This window comes from Neofelis nebulosa, chromosome 3 (assembly GCF_028018385.1).
Source record: "Neofelis nebulosa isolate mNeoNeb1 chromosome 3, mNeoNeb1.pri, whole genome shotgun sequence".
NCBI lineage: Eukaryota > Metazoa > Chordata > Mammalia > Carnivora > Felidae > Neofelis > Neofelis nebulosa.
Window position 1 is genome coordinate 44,441,196 of NC_080784.1, and position 14,051 is coordinate 44,455,246.

Genomic DNA, 14,051 nt, shown 5'->3' on the forward strand with positions numbered 1-14,051 from the left:
TAATACAAGTTATAAATAACAGCAATAAGTTTACTTCTATGGTAATTCAATATAATAGAACATGTAGAGGAAGTTAAGGTGACATGAGTTAGAATATATTAAAACACAAACAATGCTTGCCACACAAAAATCTTTCTTTACACGTCCTATCATTACTTTCATTATGATTTCCAACATCACGATTATAATCATTATTACAAGCACTAATTACAAGAAAATTAAACATAATAGAAAATTTATGTAGAAAACTTTAGAAATATAATTGAAAATATTAGTGAAAAATCACAAGCATTTCTACTTTGATAAAAACTGATCAATTAAAATATCTCAACATTGATTACAAAAAATGTATAAACCCTATATTCTTTTTATTTTGTTACCTATTTTAATATTTCTGTGCTTCTATATGTAATATATAATGATTTTTTATTTGATTTTGTAACAATCTAAAATATAGAGAAATGACACAAAAATCATCCAAAAGAATAAATTTTTTCCTGGGACAATGAGGAATAAGTTGTCAAACACAATCCTAGTAACTCTAAATATTTTAATGTACAATTATTACATAGATATTAATTCTAAAACCTTTCAAAATCAGGAAATAATTATGCATTACTAATATCTAATCTTCAGATGTCATCCAAATTTACCCTTCATCAAAATATTGGCACTTTATAGCAAAAAGATCCAGTTGAGAGTCAATAATTACATGTATTTTTTTTCAGTTTTTTAAAATTTAAAATTTTATTTAAATTCCAGTCAGTTAACATGTAGGGTATTATTGGTTTCTGATATAGAATTTAATGATTCATCACTTACATGCAACACCCAGTGCTCATCACAAGTGCCCTCCATAATACCTATCACCCATTTAGCCCAACCTCCCATTCAACAACCCTCAGTTTGTTCTCTATAGTCTCTATAGTTAAGAGTCTTTCTTCTGCTTTGTCTCTTTTTTCTCCATGTTCATCTGTTTTATTTCTCAAATTCCACATGAAGGAAATCATATGGAATTTGTCTTTCTCTGACTGACTTATTTTGCTTAGCATTATACTCTCGAGGTCCATCCATATCATTGTAAATGGAAAGATCTCATTCTTTTCTCACATATTTATCCATTCATCAATCAATGGATATTTGATTTTCATAATTTGTCTAGAATGCTGCTAGAAACATCAGGGTATGCATGTATCCCTTGAAATCAGTCTTGTGATCCAGTATGTGATCTTAGAGAATGTTCCATGTGCACTCAAGAAGAATGTGTATTCTGCTACTTCTGGACGAAAAGTTCTGAATTTATCTGTCAAGTCCATCTAGGCCAGTGTATCATTCAGGGCCATTGTTTCTTTATTGATTTCCTGCCTAGATGATCTGTCCATTGTTGTAAGTGGAATGTTAACATCACCTGCAATTATTGTATTCTTATCAATAAGATTGCTTATGTTTGTGATTGATGTATATATTTGGGTGCTTTCAAATTAGGTGCATAAACATTTATAATTGTTATCTCTTCTTGATGGATAGACCCTGTAATTGTGATATAATGCCCGTCTTCATCTCTTGTTACAACCTTTAGTTTAAAATCCAGTTTGTCTGATATTAGTATGACTATTCCAGATTTCTTTTGATTTCCAGCAGCATGATAGATGGTTCTCCATCCCCTTACTTTCAATCTGAAGATATCCTCAGGTCTAAAATGGGTCTCTTGTAGACAGCATATAGATGGATCTTGTATTTTTTTTAATCCATTTTTTTATCCATTCTGATACCCTATGTCTCTTGATTGGAGCATTTATACCATTTACATCAGAGTATTTAGTCCATTATTATTGAAAGATATGGATTTAGTGTCATTGTGTTATCTGTAGGTTTCATGCTTGTGATGGTATCTCTGGACCTTTGTAGTCTTTGCAGCATTCCACTCACAGAGTCCCCCTTAGGATCTCTTGCAGGGCTAGTTTAGTGGCCATGAACTCCTTCAGTTTTTGTTTGTCTTGGAAAGCCTTTATCTCTCCTTCTATTCTGAATGACAGCCTTGCTGGATAAAGGATTCTTGGCTGCATATTTTTCCTATTCAGTACATTGAATATTTTCTGCCACTATCTTGTGGCCTGCCAAGTTTCAGTGGAAAGTTCTACTACTAACTTTATGTGTCTACCCTTTTAGGTTAAGGCCTGTTTATTTCTAGCTGCTTTCAGAATCCTTTGTCTTTGTATTTTGCCAGTTTCACTATAATACGTCATGGAGAAGACCTATTCCTGTTATGTCTGAAGGGAGTTCTCTATGTCTCCTGGATTTGGATGTCTGCTTCCTTCCCCAGAATGGGGAAGTTCTCAGCTATAATTTGTTCAAGTAAACCTTCTGCCCCTTTCTCTCTCTTCTTTTTCTGGAACTCCTATAATATGGATATTTTTACCCTTCATTGAATCATTTAGTTCTCTAATTCTCCCCTCATGGTATGGTACTTTTTATCTCTCTTTTTCTCAGCTTCATCATTTTCCATAATTTTGTCTTCTATTTCACTTATTCTCACCTCTGCCTCTTCCAACCTCACTGTCACTGAATCTAGTTTATTCTGCACCTCATTTACAACATTTCTTAATTCGTCATGACTATTTTTCAGTTCCTTGATCTCTGCAGCAATAGATTCTCTGCTAACTTCTATGCTTTTTTCAAGCCCAGTGATTAAACTTATGACTATTATTCTAAATGCTTGATCATATATATTGCTTATATCTGTTTAGAGCAATTCTTTAGCTGTCATTTCTTCTTGGAATTTCTTTTGAGAATTCTTCTGTTTTATCATTTTGGCTAGTTTTCTTTCCCTAATATGTTTTAATAGCTTGTTATGTGTCCTGAACTGGCAAGCACTATGATATTAAAGAGGGGTCATACATTGTCCAAGGCCTGGCCCATCAGGAGGTATTTTTGCAGTGTGTCACATGCTGTCTGTTGTTGTGACTCTGGTTGCCATATCTCCCTACTTGTAGTGGTGGTTTGAACCCTCCATCAGGTGTGCTTTGATTTGTTCATTGAAGTAACCTCGGGAAAAACAATTTTTTTTAAAAAAAGGGGGTGATGGTGGTGGTGGTGGAAGAAGCCTTATCGCATACAAAGAGAGAAATGACTGGGGCAGGGAAAAATAAAATAAAATAAAATAAAATAAAATTGACCAGGCAGAGAAACTATACGGTTTAATCTAGAGAGAGAGGAAAATAAAGAATAAGGAGATACAGAACAGGTGTAAACAGAACATATTAAGTATGTCTGCTTAAACAAACCAGAATAACCAGACTAGAGAAGGGAAATATAAGAGGAAGAAAAGGAAGAAGAAGAAGAAGAAGAAGAAGAAGAAGAAGAAGAAGAAGAAGAAGAAGAAGAAGAAATATATAGAATTGACCAAGAATTAAATTAAAAAATGCAAAACCCTGGGTGCCTCAGAACCAGTGGCTGCACTGGTCCGGAAGAGGGCTGTCTGATTGGTCAGCATCAATCCCGCTCCAATAGATAGCTAGTTACCATGTGCGGAGGGGTGTGGTTTGGTGTAGGCGTCCTGCCTCCACTGTGGGCCCCTTGGTACCCTGAAGCCCCACCTTTTTGGTGATGAGGAGAAAAATGGTGACACCGTCCCCTGAGGTGTCCCCCCTCCCAGACCTGGTGTTCAGGCTGTCCTCACAGTGCTGCATAGGTGAGAGCAGGTTGCTTCCCCCTGCCCCACTCCACAGTCTCCCACGCCTACTAGGCACTTGACTGGAATTAAAACCCTGACGTCTTAAAAGATCTTGCTCTGCACACCCAGGTTCTGGGGAAGTGCCCTGCCTATAATGGGCCTCTGGCTGGCGGGCGCAGGCAGGGTCCTTTGTCCTTAGAATGGCTATATACCTTACTCCCCCAGCACTCCAGGGAGGGGATTGCTTTCTCCCACTGCGGACTGCGCCTCTGAGCTAGTTACCAAGCCCAGGGCTAGCTCCCCTTCTCCCAGGCGCATGAACAGGGCAGCCAGTCCCAGTCCCGAGAAAGCCCTGCAGTTAGAAATTGGACCTTTCTCCATTTTTTTCCGATCTCCAGTCCATGGTTTTTCTCTTGTCCAAATTCAATCCTACACTTCCACACCCTCTCTTTCTCTTCCTTTTGTCTCTCCATAAAAGAGGATCCCTCCTCCCTGTGCCTACACCACCTGTTATATCTCTCCCAGTTCACAATCATGCACCTATGGCCTGCCAAGTTGTCCCCGTGGGCCCCTGGAGATGTCTCTGTGACTCTGAAGCCTGGACTCTTGGAATTCCAAGTCCGCTGGCCTCAACACTACTGTGTTTGAGGGAAGAAGGAACTTCAGATCCCCTACTTCTCCACCATGTTGACCACTCTTCTTTTTTATCCAAATCAGTCTTTTGGATCCTATGGGTAAATACCCAGTAGTACAATTGCTGGACCACATGGTAGTTCTATTTTTAATTTTTGAGGAAGGTCCATACTGTTTTCCGGAGTGGCTGCACCAGTTTTCAGTCCCACCAACAGTGGGACTTTCTCCTCATCCTTACTAATACCTGTTGTTTCCTGGGTTGTTAACGTCAGCCATTCTGACGGGTGTGAGGTGGTATCTCGTTGTAGTTTTGATTTGCATTTCCCAGATGATTCTTTTCTTGTGTCTGTTAGCCATCTTATGTCTTCTTTGGAAAAAGATCTATTCATGACTTCTTCCCATTGTTTAACTGGATTATTTGCTTTTTGGGTGTTGAGTTTAATAAGTTCTTTATAGATTTTGGATACTAACTCTTCATCAGATATGTCATTTGCAAATATCTTCTCTCATTCCAAACATTGTCTTTTACTTTTATTGAGTGCTCCTTCCCTGTGCAGAAGATTTTTATCTGGATGAAGTCCTAATATTTCATTTTTGCTTTTGTTCCCCTTGTCTCAGGAGACACGTCTAATAAGAAGTTGCTACAGCTGATGTCAAAGAGGTTGCTGCCTGTGTTGCCCTCTAGGATTCTGATGGTTTCCTGTCTAACGTTTAGGCCCCTTATCCATTTTGAATTTATTTTTGTGTATGGTGTAAGAAAGTGGTACAGTTTCATTCTTCTGCATATTGCTGTCCAGTTTTCCCAACACCATTTGTTGAAGAGACTATCTGTTTTCCATTGGATATTCTTTCATGCTTTATCAAAAATTAGTTGATCATATAATTTTGAGTCCATTGCTGGGTTTTCTATTCTGTTCTCCTGATCTCTGATTCTTTTTCTGTACCAGTACCATACTGTCTTAATCACTACAGGAGTGTAACATAACTTGAAGTCCAAAATTGTGATAGTTCCAGCTCTGCTTTTCTTCTTCAAGATTCTTGTCTATTTGGGGTCTTTTGAGGTTCCATACAAATTTCAGGATTGTTTGTTCTAGCTCTGTGAAAAATGCTGTTGGTATTTTGATAGGGATTGAATTAAAATTGTAGATTGCTATGGGTAATATAAACATATTAACAATATTTGTTCTTTCAATCCATGAGCATGGAGTGATCTTCCATTTCCTTGTGTCATCTTCAATTTCTTTCATCGGTGTTTTACAAAAGTTTTCAGAGTACAGATCTTTTCCCTCTTTGGTTAAGTTTATTCTAAGTTATCTTAGGATTTTTGGTGCAGTTGTAAATGGGATCGATTGCTTGATTTCTCTTCCTGCTACTTTATTATTGGTGTATAGAAATGCAACAGATTTCTCTATGTTGATTTTGTATCCTGCCACTTATTCAATTCATTTATCAGTTCTGGCAATTTTTGGTGGAGTCTTTTTTGTTTTCCATATAGATTATCATGCCATCTGTAAATAGTGAAAGTTGGACTTCTTCCTTGACTTTTATTATGTTTTGTTGTCTGATTGCTGAGGCTAAGACTTCCAGTACTATGTTAAATAACAATGGTGAGAGTGAACATCCCCATCTTGTTCCTGACCTTACAGGAAAAGCTCTCAGGTTTCCCTTAATGAGGATATTAGCAATGGGTTTTTCATATATGGTCAAATGTTTCTTATCCTATCTTTTATTAATATGGTGTATCATGCTGACTGATTTGCAAGTATGAACCACCCTTGTAGCCCAGGAATAAATCCCACTTGATCATGGTGAAAGATTCTTTTAATGTACTATCATTCAGTTTGCTAGTACCTTATGAGAATTTTTTTTATCCATTTCATTTCAATATTGGCCTGTAAATCTCCTTTATACTGGAGTCTTTTGTCAGGTTTTTGATTCAAGTTAATGCTGGCCTGCTGAAATGAGTTTGTAAATTTTCCTTTGTTTTTTATATCTTGGAATGGTTTGAGAGAGTAGGTATTAATCTTCTTTAGATGTCTGATAGAATTTATCTGTGAAGCCATCTGGCCCCGGACTTTTGTTTGTCCTGAGATTTTTGAATACTGATTCCATTTCTTTGCTGCTAATCAGTTCAAGTTTTCTATTTCTTCCTGTTTCAGTTGTAGTTTATATGTTTCTAAAAGTTTATACATTTCTTCCAGGTTGTCCATTTGTTGGCATATAATTTTTCATAATATTCTTTTATAAATTTGTTTCTCTGTGGTCTTGGCTGTTATTTCTACTCTCTCGTTTGTGATTCTATTTATTTGAGTCTTTTCTCCTTGATAAGTCTGCTAGGGTTTATCAATTTTTTTAATTATTTCAAGGAACCAGCTCCTGATTTCATCATCTGTTCTATTTTTTTTAGGTTTCTGTATCATTTATGTCTGTTCTAATCGTTACTGTTTTCTTCCTTCTGCTGGCTTTAGGCTTAATTTGTTATCTTTTCTTTAGCTCCTTTAAGTATAAGGATAAAATTTGAGATTATTACTTGAGATTTTTCTTACTTCCAGAGGTAGGCCTGCATTGCCATATACTTCCCTCTTAGGACCACTGGTGCTACATCTAAAATTTTTTGGACTGTTGTGTTTTCATTTTCATTGTTTCCATGTATTTTTTAATCTGTTCTTTGATTTTCTGGTTGACCCATTCATTCTTTAGTAAGATGTTCTTTAACCTTCATGTATTTGTAGTCTTTCCAAATTTTTTATTATGGTTGACTTCAAGTTTCATAGCATGGTGATCAGAAAATATGCATGGTGTGATGTCATTCTTTTAATATTTGTTAAGCCTGATTTGTGACTTAATATGTGATCTATTCCAGAGAATGTCCCATGTGGACTCAAAAAGAATGTGTATTCTGCTGCTTTGGGATGAAATATTCTGAATATATCTGTTAAGTCCATCTAGCCCATTGTGTCATTCAAAGCCATTGTTTCTCTGTTGATTTTCTGCTTAGATGATCTGCCCATCAGCATAAGTGGAGTGTTAAATTCCCCTACTATTATTGTATTATTATCAATGGATTCATCTATGTTTGCTATTTTTATTGATTGAGTGCTTTCATGTTGGGAGCATGAGATTTACTATTTACTATTATTAGACCTTGTTGGATAGTTCCCTTTATTATGATATAATGCCCTTGTTCATCCCTTGTTACAGTCTTTGGTTTAAAATGTAGTTTGTCTGATATTGCTACTCCAGCTTTCTTTTGACTTTCATTTGCATGACAAATGGTTTTCTAGCCATTCACTTTCAGTCTGCAGGTGTCCTTAGGTCCAAAATGAGTCTCTTGCAGACAGCATATAGATGGATCTTGTTTTTTATCCAGTCTGATACCCTATGTTTTGTGATTATAGCATTTAGTCCATTCACATTCAGAGTAATTATTGAAAAATATATATTTAGTGCCTTTTTATTACTTGTTTTGTCATTAGTTCTGGAGATTTTCTCTGTTCCTTTCCAGTCTTTGTCCCTTTTTGTCTTTCCTTCCCACTCGAAGAGTCCCCTTTGATATTTCTTGCAGGGCTGGATGAGTGGTCACAAGTCCTTTAGTTTTTTGTTTGTCTGGGAAACTCTTTATTCTGAATTATAGCCTTGATGGATGGAGTATTCTTGGCTACAGATTTTTCTCATTCAGCTCATTAAATATATCATGACACTCCCTTCTAGTTTGCCATGTTTCTGAGGAGAGATCTGCAGCTAGAGTTATGTGTCTTCCATTGTAAGTTAGCGACTTCTTTTGCCTTGCTGCTTTTAGGATGTCTTCTTTATCACTATATTTTGCAAATTTAACTACAATATGTCTTGGTGTTAGCCTGCTTTTGTCGATTTTGATGGGAGTTCTCTGTACCTCCTGGATTTGGATTCCAGATTAGGGAAGTTTCCTTCCCCAGATTAGGAAAGTTTTCAGCTTTTATTTCCTCAAATAAGCCTTCTCCTTCTTGTTCAGCTTCATTCTTTTCCATTATTTTATATTCTGTATCACTTACTCATTCCTCTACTTTGTCCTTCCTTGTAGTCATTACATCCAATCTGTTTTGAATTTCAGTTATTCCATTTTTTATTTCTGATTTTTTTAAATTCTTTTCTCTCTGTGGTAAGGGCTTCCCTGATATCATCCATTCTTTTCTCAAGCCCAGTGAGTATGCTTATAATTGATGCTTTAAATTCTCCATCAAGCATATTATAGATAGATAGATAGATAGATAGAGAGAGAGATAATTTCTCTTAGATCTCCGGCTGTGACCTTTCTTGTTCTATCTTTTGGGATGAATTCCTCTGTCTTGTTATTTTGTCTAAGTCTCTTCTTCTGTGTGTTAGAGAAACCTGTTATGCTTCCTGCTCCTGAGAGTAATGGCTTTATGAAGAAAAGGTCATATAGTGCCCAAGAGCTGGCACTTCAGGGAATGTCTCTGGTGTGTTCTGTGTGCACTGTGCTGCTGTGTTTTGGTTGCTCTATCCTTCAGGCCAATCCTCTGCAAAAGGTTTCCTAGCCTATAGTGGGGAGTGTTTGGACCCTGACCAGACTGGTGAGTTTTAACTAAGTGTGCTCTAGTCAGCTTGTTAAATGAGACTTGAGGCTACTTCCACTAGAACTGAAGCCTTGTAAAACTGTGTTTGGGAGATGTGGTGCATGCAGGTGTTTCTGCTGGTGTTCTGGGGAAGGAGCCTGCTGCACTGGTTCTTAGGCACCCTTGCCTGAGAAAAGCAGTAGCAGCAGAGCACAGGAGGGTGGGACTTGCAGGTTAGGCAGCCAGTATTGGAGCTGTGCTGTTTATTGAAGCTGGTGAGAGACAGAAGAGGGAAATGGCACCAGCCAGCTCCTCTGTCCTCAGAGAGGGGTCTCCATGCTGCTGCTCTGAGGGAAGGACTCTCGGAAAAGTGAATAATTTCCCCTCCTATGTCCCAGGCATTTTTCAAGTTGCTGTCTTCACACTGTCTCTAGGTTGCTTGCTTGGCTGGAGTTGCAAAGTGCAGCTCTATCCCAGCCAAGCTGCTGACTTCTAAAACTCCAAACTTTAGGGGTGTGCTATGGTGGGAGACTGTGCTGGTCTTCTGGGGGAAGGTCTGGCTATGTTGGGATGGATGCAGATTTACTGTGAAGGTCAGTCACATGAGAGCACAGGGACATGAGATTTGAAGCAAGCAGCCTAAACGGCCAGTGTCCATTCAGCTTAGCCCCCCCTCAGCAGGTGTCTCTGCGTTTATGCTGAGGGACAGGTGAGGGAAATGGCACCAACCAACTCTTGTGTCCCTGGAGAGGCATCTCTGTGAGTGCCACCTCTCACAGATGTGTTCCAAGAAGAGGGAACAGTCTCTCCTCTGTGCACCTTTAGGTGATCCTCACATCCAGTTATTTGGAGAGAAATACCTTGTGGTATTTTTGGTGCATTTCAATTTGGGAAACTTGTGCTTTTATTTTTTTGTTTATTTTCCAAGTTTCACTCTGTATTTTTGAGAGAATAAAAAAGCATTTTGTGGGAGGCTAAAATACCATGCTGATACTTTTTACCATTTGATTTCCATCCTCTCCCTTATTCTTACAACATATTCTTCCCTAGGTAAAACTCCATTCCATTTTGGTTCTTGTTCTAATATTTTCTTCTTTCCTTTCTCACTACATATCACTGGTTTTCCTCAATTACTCAGCCTGTAAATACGAAAGGACACAAAGCTAAATCTTAAGGCACCTCTCTCTTATCACTCTTTCAGCTTCTTTCAAAATATTCTGTTCATGGTTTTAACTTCCATCAATAAATTGATGGCTCACACATTTCAAATTCCTTGTCCTCTGAGATCAGAACCTGTATAACTGTGTATTTAACTCTGATGACTCAGAATCCCCAAATTAACATAAACTGCCCTTAAGACTTCTCTTTTCCTAAATAATTGCCTTTTTCAATATCTGTTAATAATTGTGATATTTAAAACCCTACAAATAATTCTTCACATCTTTTTCCCTCTCAATCTTAATATATTGTATTAATGAGAATCATCTCCAAAATATTACTATATAGTTGTTCCCTCTGATATATTTTATATTCATTTTAAGGTAATTTTACTATCCATACTGCATAAATCAATTTAAAATGTGTTTTGTTAACATTTATGATACAACTCCAACTCTTGCATTATGATTACATAATCAGGCTCTTTCATACATTCCTGAATCACCGCCTGACTTCTTTCCCTGACTTGTTATGCTTTAGTCTCATTGTATTTTACTTTCTTTCCCCAAGGGCTAAAACACTCTTCCTTATAGTCCCAGCCATTTTCTTTTTCATTTTTATCCTTCCCCCAATTTCCTTATTCTAGTCTTTTGAGCTTTTCAATCTACTTGCTATTCGAATATCACTTCATTTGCTGGCCCTGAAAAGTTTTCAACAAGCTCTTTACATGACCAGATTAATTTCCCTCATAACTGTTTCCTCAGGAAAACTTTCCTTTATCAGAAAGTTTCTTCTTCAAATGTATTCCTTATTTATTTATTTCCTTCTTGGCATAAGCTTAGTTTATTCTTTGTTTATTCTTGTGCCTAATTTTTAATTTTTAGACCCTGATAGACTAAGATATTTAGGACATATCTATCTTGTTAACCATTTGTAAGACTAGTACAATCCCTGCAACACAGTGATTACTGTGATGATTATTACATAATATTGTTAGTTGAATGAGTTTCACCTCAAGAGTGTGGTAAACCCCCAGAAACTAATCATCAACATTCACTTTCTGTGTAACATTGAATGTAGAAATATTAAGCACATTTTCTACAATATGAAATACTCGACTTTAAATAAGTTTAAACAAGCACCTTATGTATTTAATAAAAATATTCTTACTCAAGTTGTATTGCAAGAGATTATACATCAGTGACTACTACAAACAATTCCCAAAAGAAGACACAGATTTGATAAAAATAAAGTCTTACATTGCTTCAGGATTCATTATGCATGTAGTTCCTGGGCAGTAACAATTGTAGATCTCATCGTATGTTAATCCCAGATTAATTCCAAGCAACTGTGCCATAACAACTGAAAATGCATCTAAAGTTATCTGTGGATACTAAATGCAAAACAAAACAAAACAAAACAAAACAGAATTGTTTTTTATGTTTCTTGACAGGAGTCATTTTTTTTTACCCCCTTGATCTTTTCTTTTTGGCCATATAACCTAAATTCAAATACAAATTTAAGAAACTACTGTGCCAAATATCACTATTTTCTTAGGACTATGGAAAATTAGAAACAAAAATAGGCAAATTTTGTTTTTCTTTTTGGGTTGTAGTATGTTTAATCCAAATAGCACTGATATATAACAAAATAAGATTAATGCTACCATATGGTTTTATTACATATTATAGTTCAATAAGCTTTAACAAAATTTTAGAAGAGAATGCATTGTTTCAGTAACTATATTACTTTTCAATGAACACTTAGAAAAATAAACAGATTCTTAAGGGTTGAATTTGCAATCAGTTTTGACTTCAGAAATATTTTTGGGAGAGAGCCAAATTAATTTTTTTTAAAGACAGAATACAATGACAACTTGCAGGTAGCATTTTTGTCTTCAAAAAAACACTTGGAAAGTAATGATGTCACCAAGACACAAACCCCCAGCAACCGGTAATCTTTTTACCATCTCCAATTTTTCCTTTTTCAGAATACACAGGATGTAGCCTTTTCAGATTGGCTTCTCTCACTAGCCACTACGCATTTTTCTCCATGTCTTCATGGCTTGATGGCTCATTTTTAAAAATTGGACTGTATTCCTTTATATCAATTTGCTCCAGTTTGTTTATCCATTCATGTATTAAAGGATATCGTGGTTGCTTCCAATTTTTAGCAATTATGAATAAAGCTACTATAAACATTCATATGCAGGTTTTCATGTGAACATAAGTATTCAAGTCATTTGGGAAATGCCAAAGAGGACAACTGCTGGATTATATGGTAAAAAAAAAAAAAAATAGACTAAGCACTTGGATAGACATTTTTCCAGAGATAATATGCAAAAAGCAAAAAGCATATGAAAATATGCTCATATCACTAGTAATCATAGAAGTGCAAATCAAAGCCACAATGAAATATCACTTCATACCAGTTAGTATAGCTGCTATTAAAAAACAAGAACAAAAACAGAAGATAATGTGTTGATAAAGATGTGATTAATATAAAATGTGAACTGTTGGTAGAATTATAAACTGTTTCAATCATCCTAGAAATAAGTATGATGGTTCCTCACAATATGAAAAGTAGACCTACTATATGATGTAGCAAATACCTACTTCTGGGTATATATCCAAAATAATTAAAATCAATATATTGATGAGCTATCTGCACTCCCTATTCATGCAGCATTACTCACAGTAGCCAAGGTATGGAAATAACCTAAGTGTCCATTGACAGATAAATGTATAAAAAATGTCATATATATGTATTTGTATGAATATTATTCAGCCATAAAAAGAATGAAACCCTGCCATTTGCAACAACATAGATGAACTTGGATGAAATTATGCAAAGTGAAATAAGCCAGACACAAAAAGACAAATATTATATGATCTCTCTTATATGTGGAATCTAAAAATGTCATACTCACAGAAACAGAATAGAATGGTGGATTCTGGGGGCTAGATTGGAAATAGGAAGTGGAAAATAGGACCATGTTGGTCAAAAAGTACAAATATTTATTTAAGTAAAATGAAAAGTTCTGGAGATTTGTTTTACAACAATGTGAACTTACCTTAGTACTACTGAATTGTACACTTAAAACTAGCAACAATGGTAGTTTTATGGTATGTGTATTTTACCACAATAGCAAAAGACTTTAAAAATTATAACATTTGAGTTTCAAATCTAACAAAAAAAGCATTTTATAAAAATTTGTCAAAACAGCATGGTAGAAAACTATACATATTTTGTTTCTTGAAGTAGATATTAACTTTTAATACATGAGATAATTACTGAATACATGGGAATAAAATGCATACCAGAGCAATTCCCGCAGCAAACTTTGGATTACATGCCATTCCATGATATGTTGCTCCCACATAATTAAGATGGTTCCTATAACTATAATAAATAATACATTTTCATATAATAAACTTTTTCTTCTGAATAAATGCATTTTAAATTATTACTGACTTAATGACTTTTAAGAATTAAATTTCTCAATAAAGCTTTGTTTAAAAAATTTTTTTAATGTTTACTTATTTTTAAGAGAGAGAGAGAGACAGAGTCTGAGTGGAGGAGAGGCAGAAAGAGAGAGGGAGACACAGAATCTGAAGCAACCTCCAGGCTTCAAGCAGGCTCCAGACTTCAGCACAGAGCCTGACGCAAGGCTCGAACTCACCTGTCATGAGATCATGACCTGAGCAGAAATCAGACACTTAACCTACTGAGCTACCCAGGTGTCCCTAAAGCTATGTTTCCTACAGTTCCTACAGTTCCTACAGGTTCCTACAGTTCCTACACAGTTCCTACAAAGTTAAGTTCTAAAGTCTACTTTAACATTATATGGTATACAGCTCAAAACCCAGCAGTGCCTAATCCTTCCAAAACATTAATTATCACTGTTGCCATCACTGGATGGATATAGTCCTAAAACGTACAAGCCAAGATAGCTTACTTCCATGATTTGCACATAGTGAACCCCTACAGTATCTAAAAAATGTTGGAATGGAGGACAGGGAGACAAGGGACAG

The 14,051-nt window shown here is 36.0% G+C and overlaps 1 protein-coding gene across 4 annotated transcripts in view; it reads right to left on the bottom strand.

Moving 5' to 3' along the window:
• Positions 1-14,051, bottom strand: part of LOC131506713 (A disintegrin and metallopeptidase domain 3-like) — a 143,309-nt gene that overhangs the window by 66,764 nt on the left and 62,494 nt on the right. For all 4 annotated transcript variants that reach the window (XM_058720603.1, XM_058720602.1, XM_058720604.1 and 1 more), the window contains 2 exons: positions 13,338-13,419; positions 11,277-11,410 (listed from right to left, as the gene is read on the bottom strand). In XM_058720603.1, coding sequence (XP_058576586.1) covers positions 11,277-11,410; positions 13,338-13,419 — 216 coding nt within the window. The remainder of the gene's footprint in view (positions 1-11,276; positions 11,411-13,337; positions 13,420-14,051) is intronic.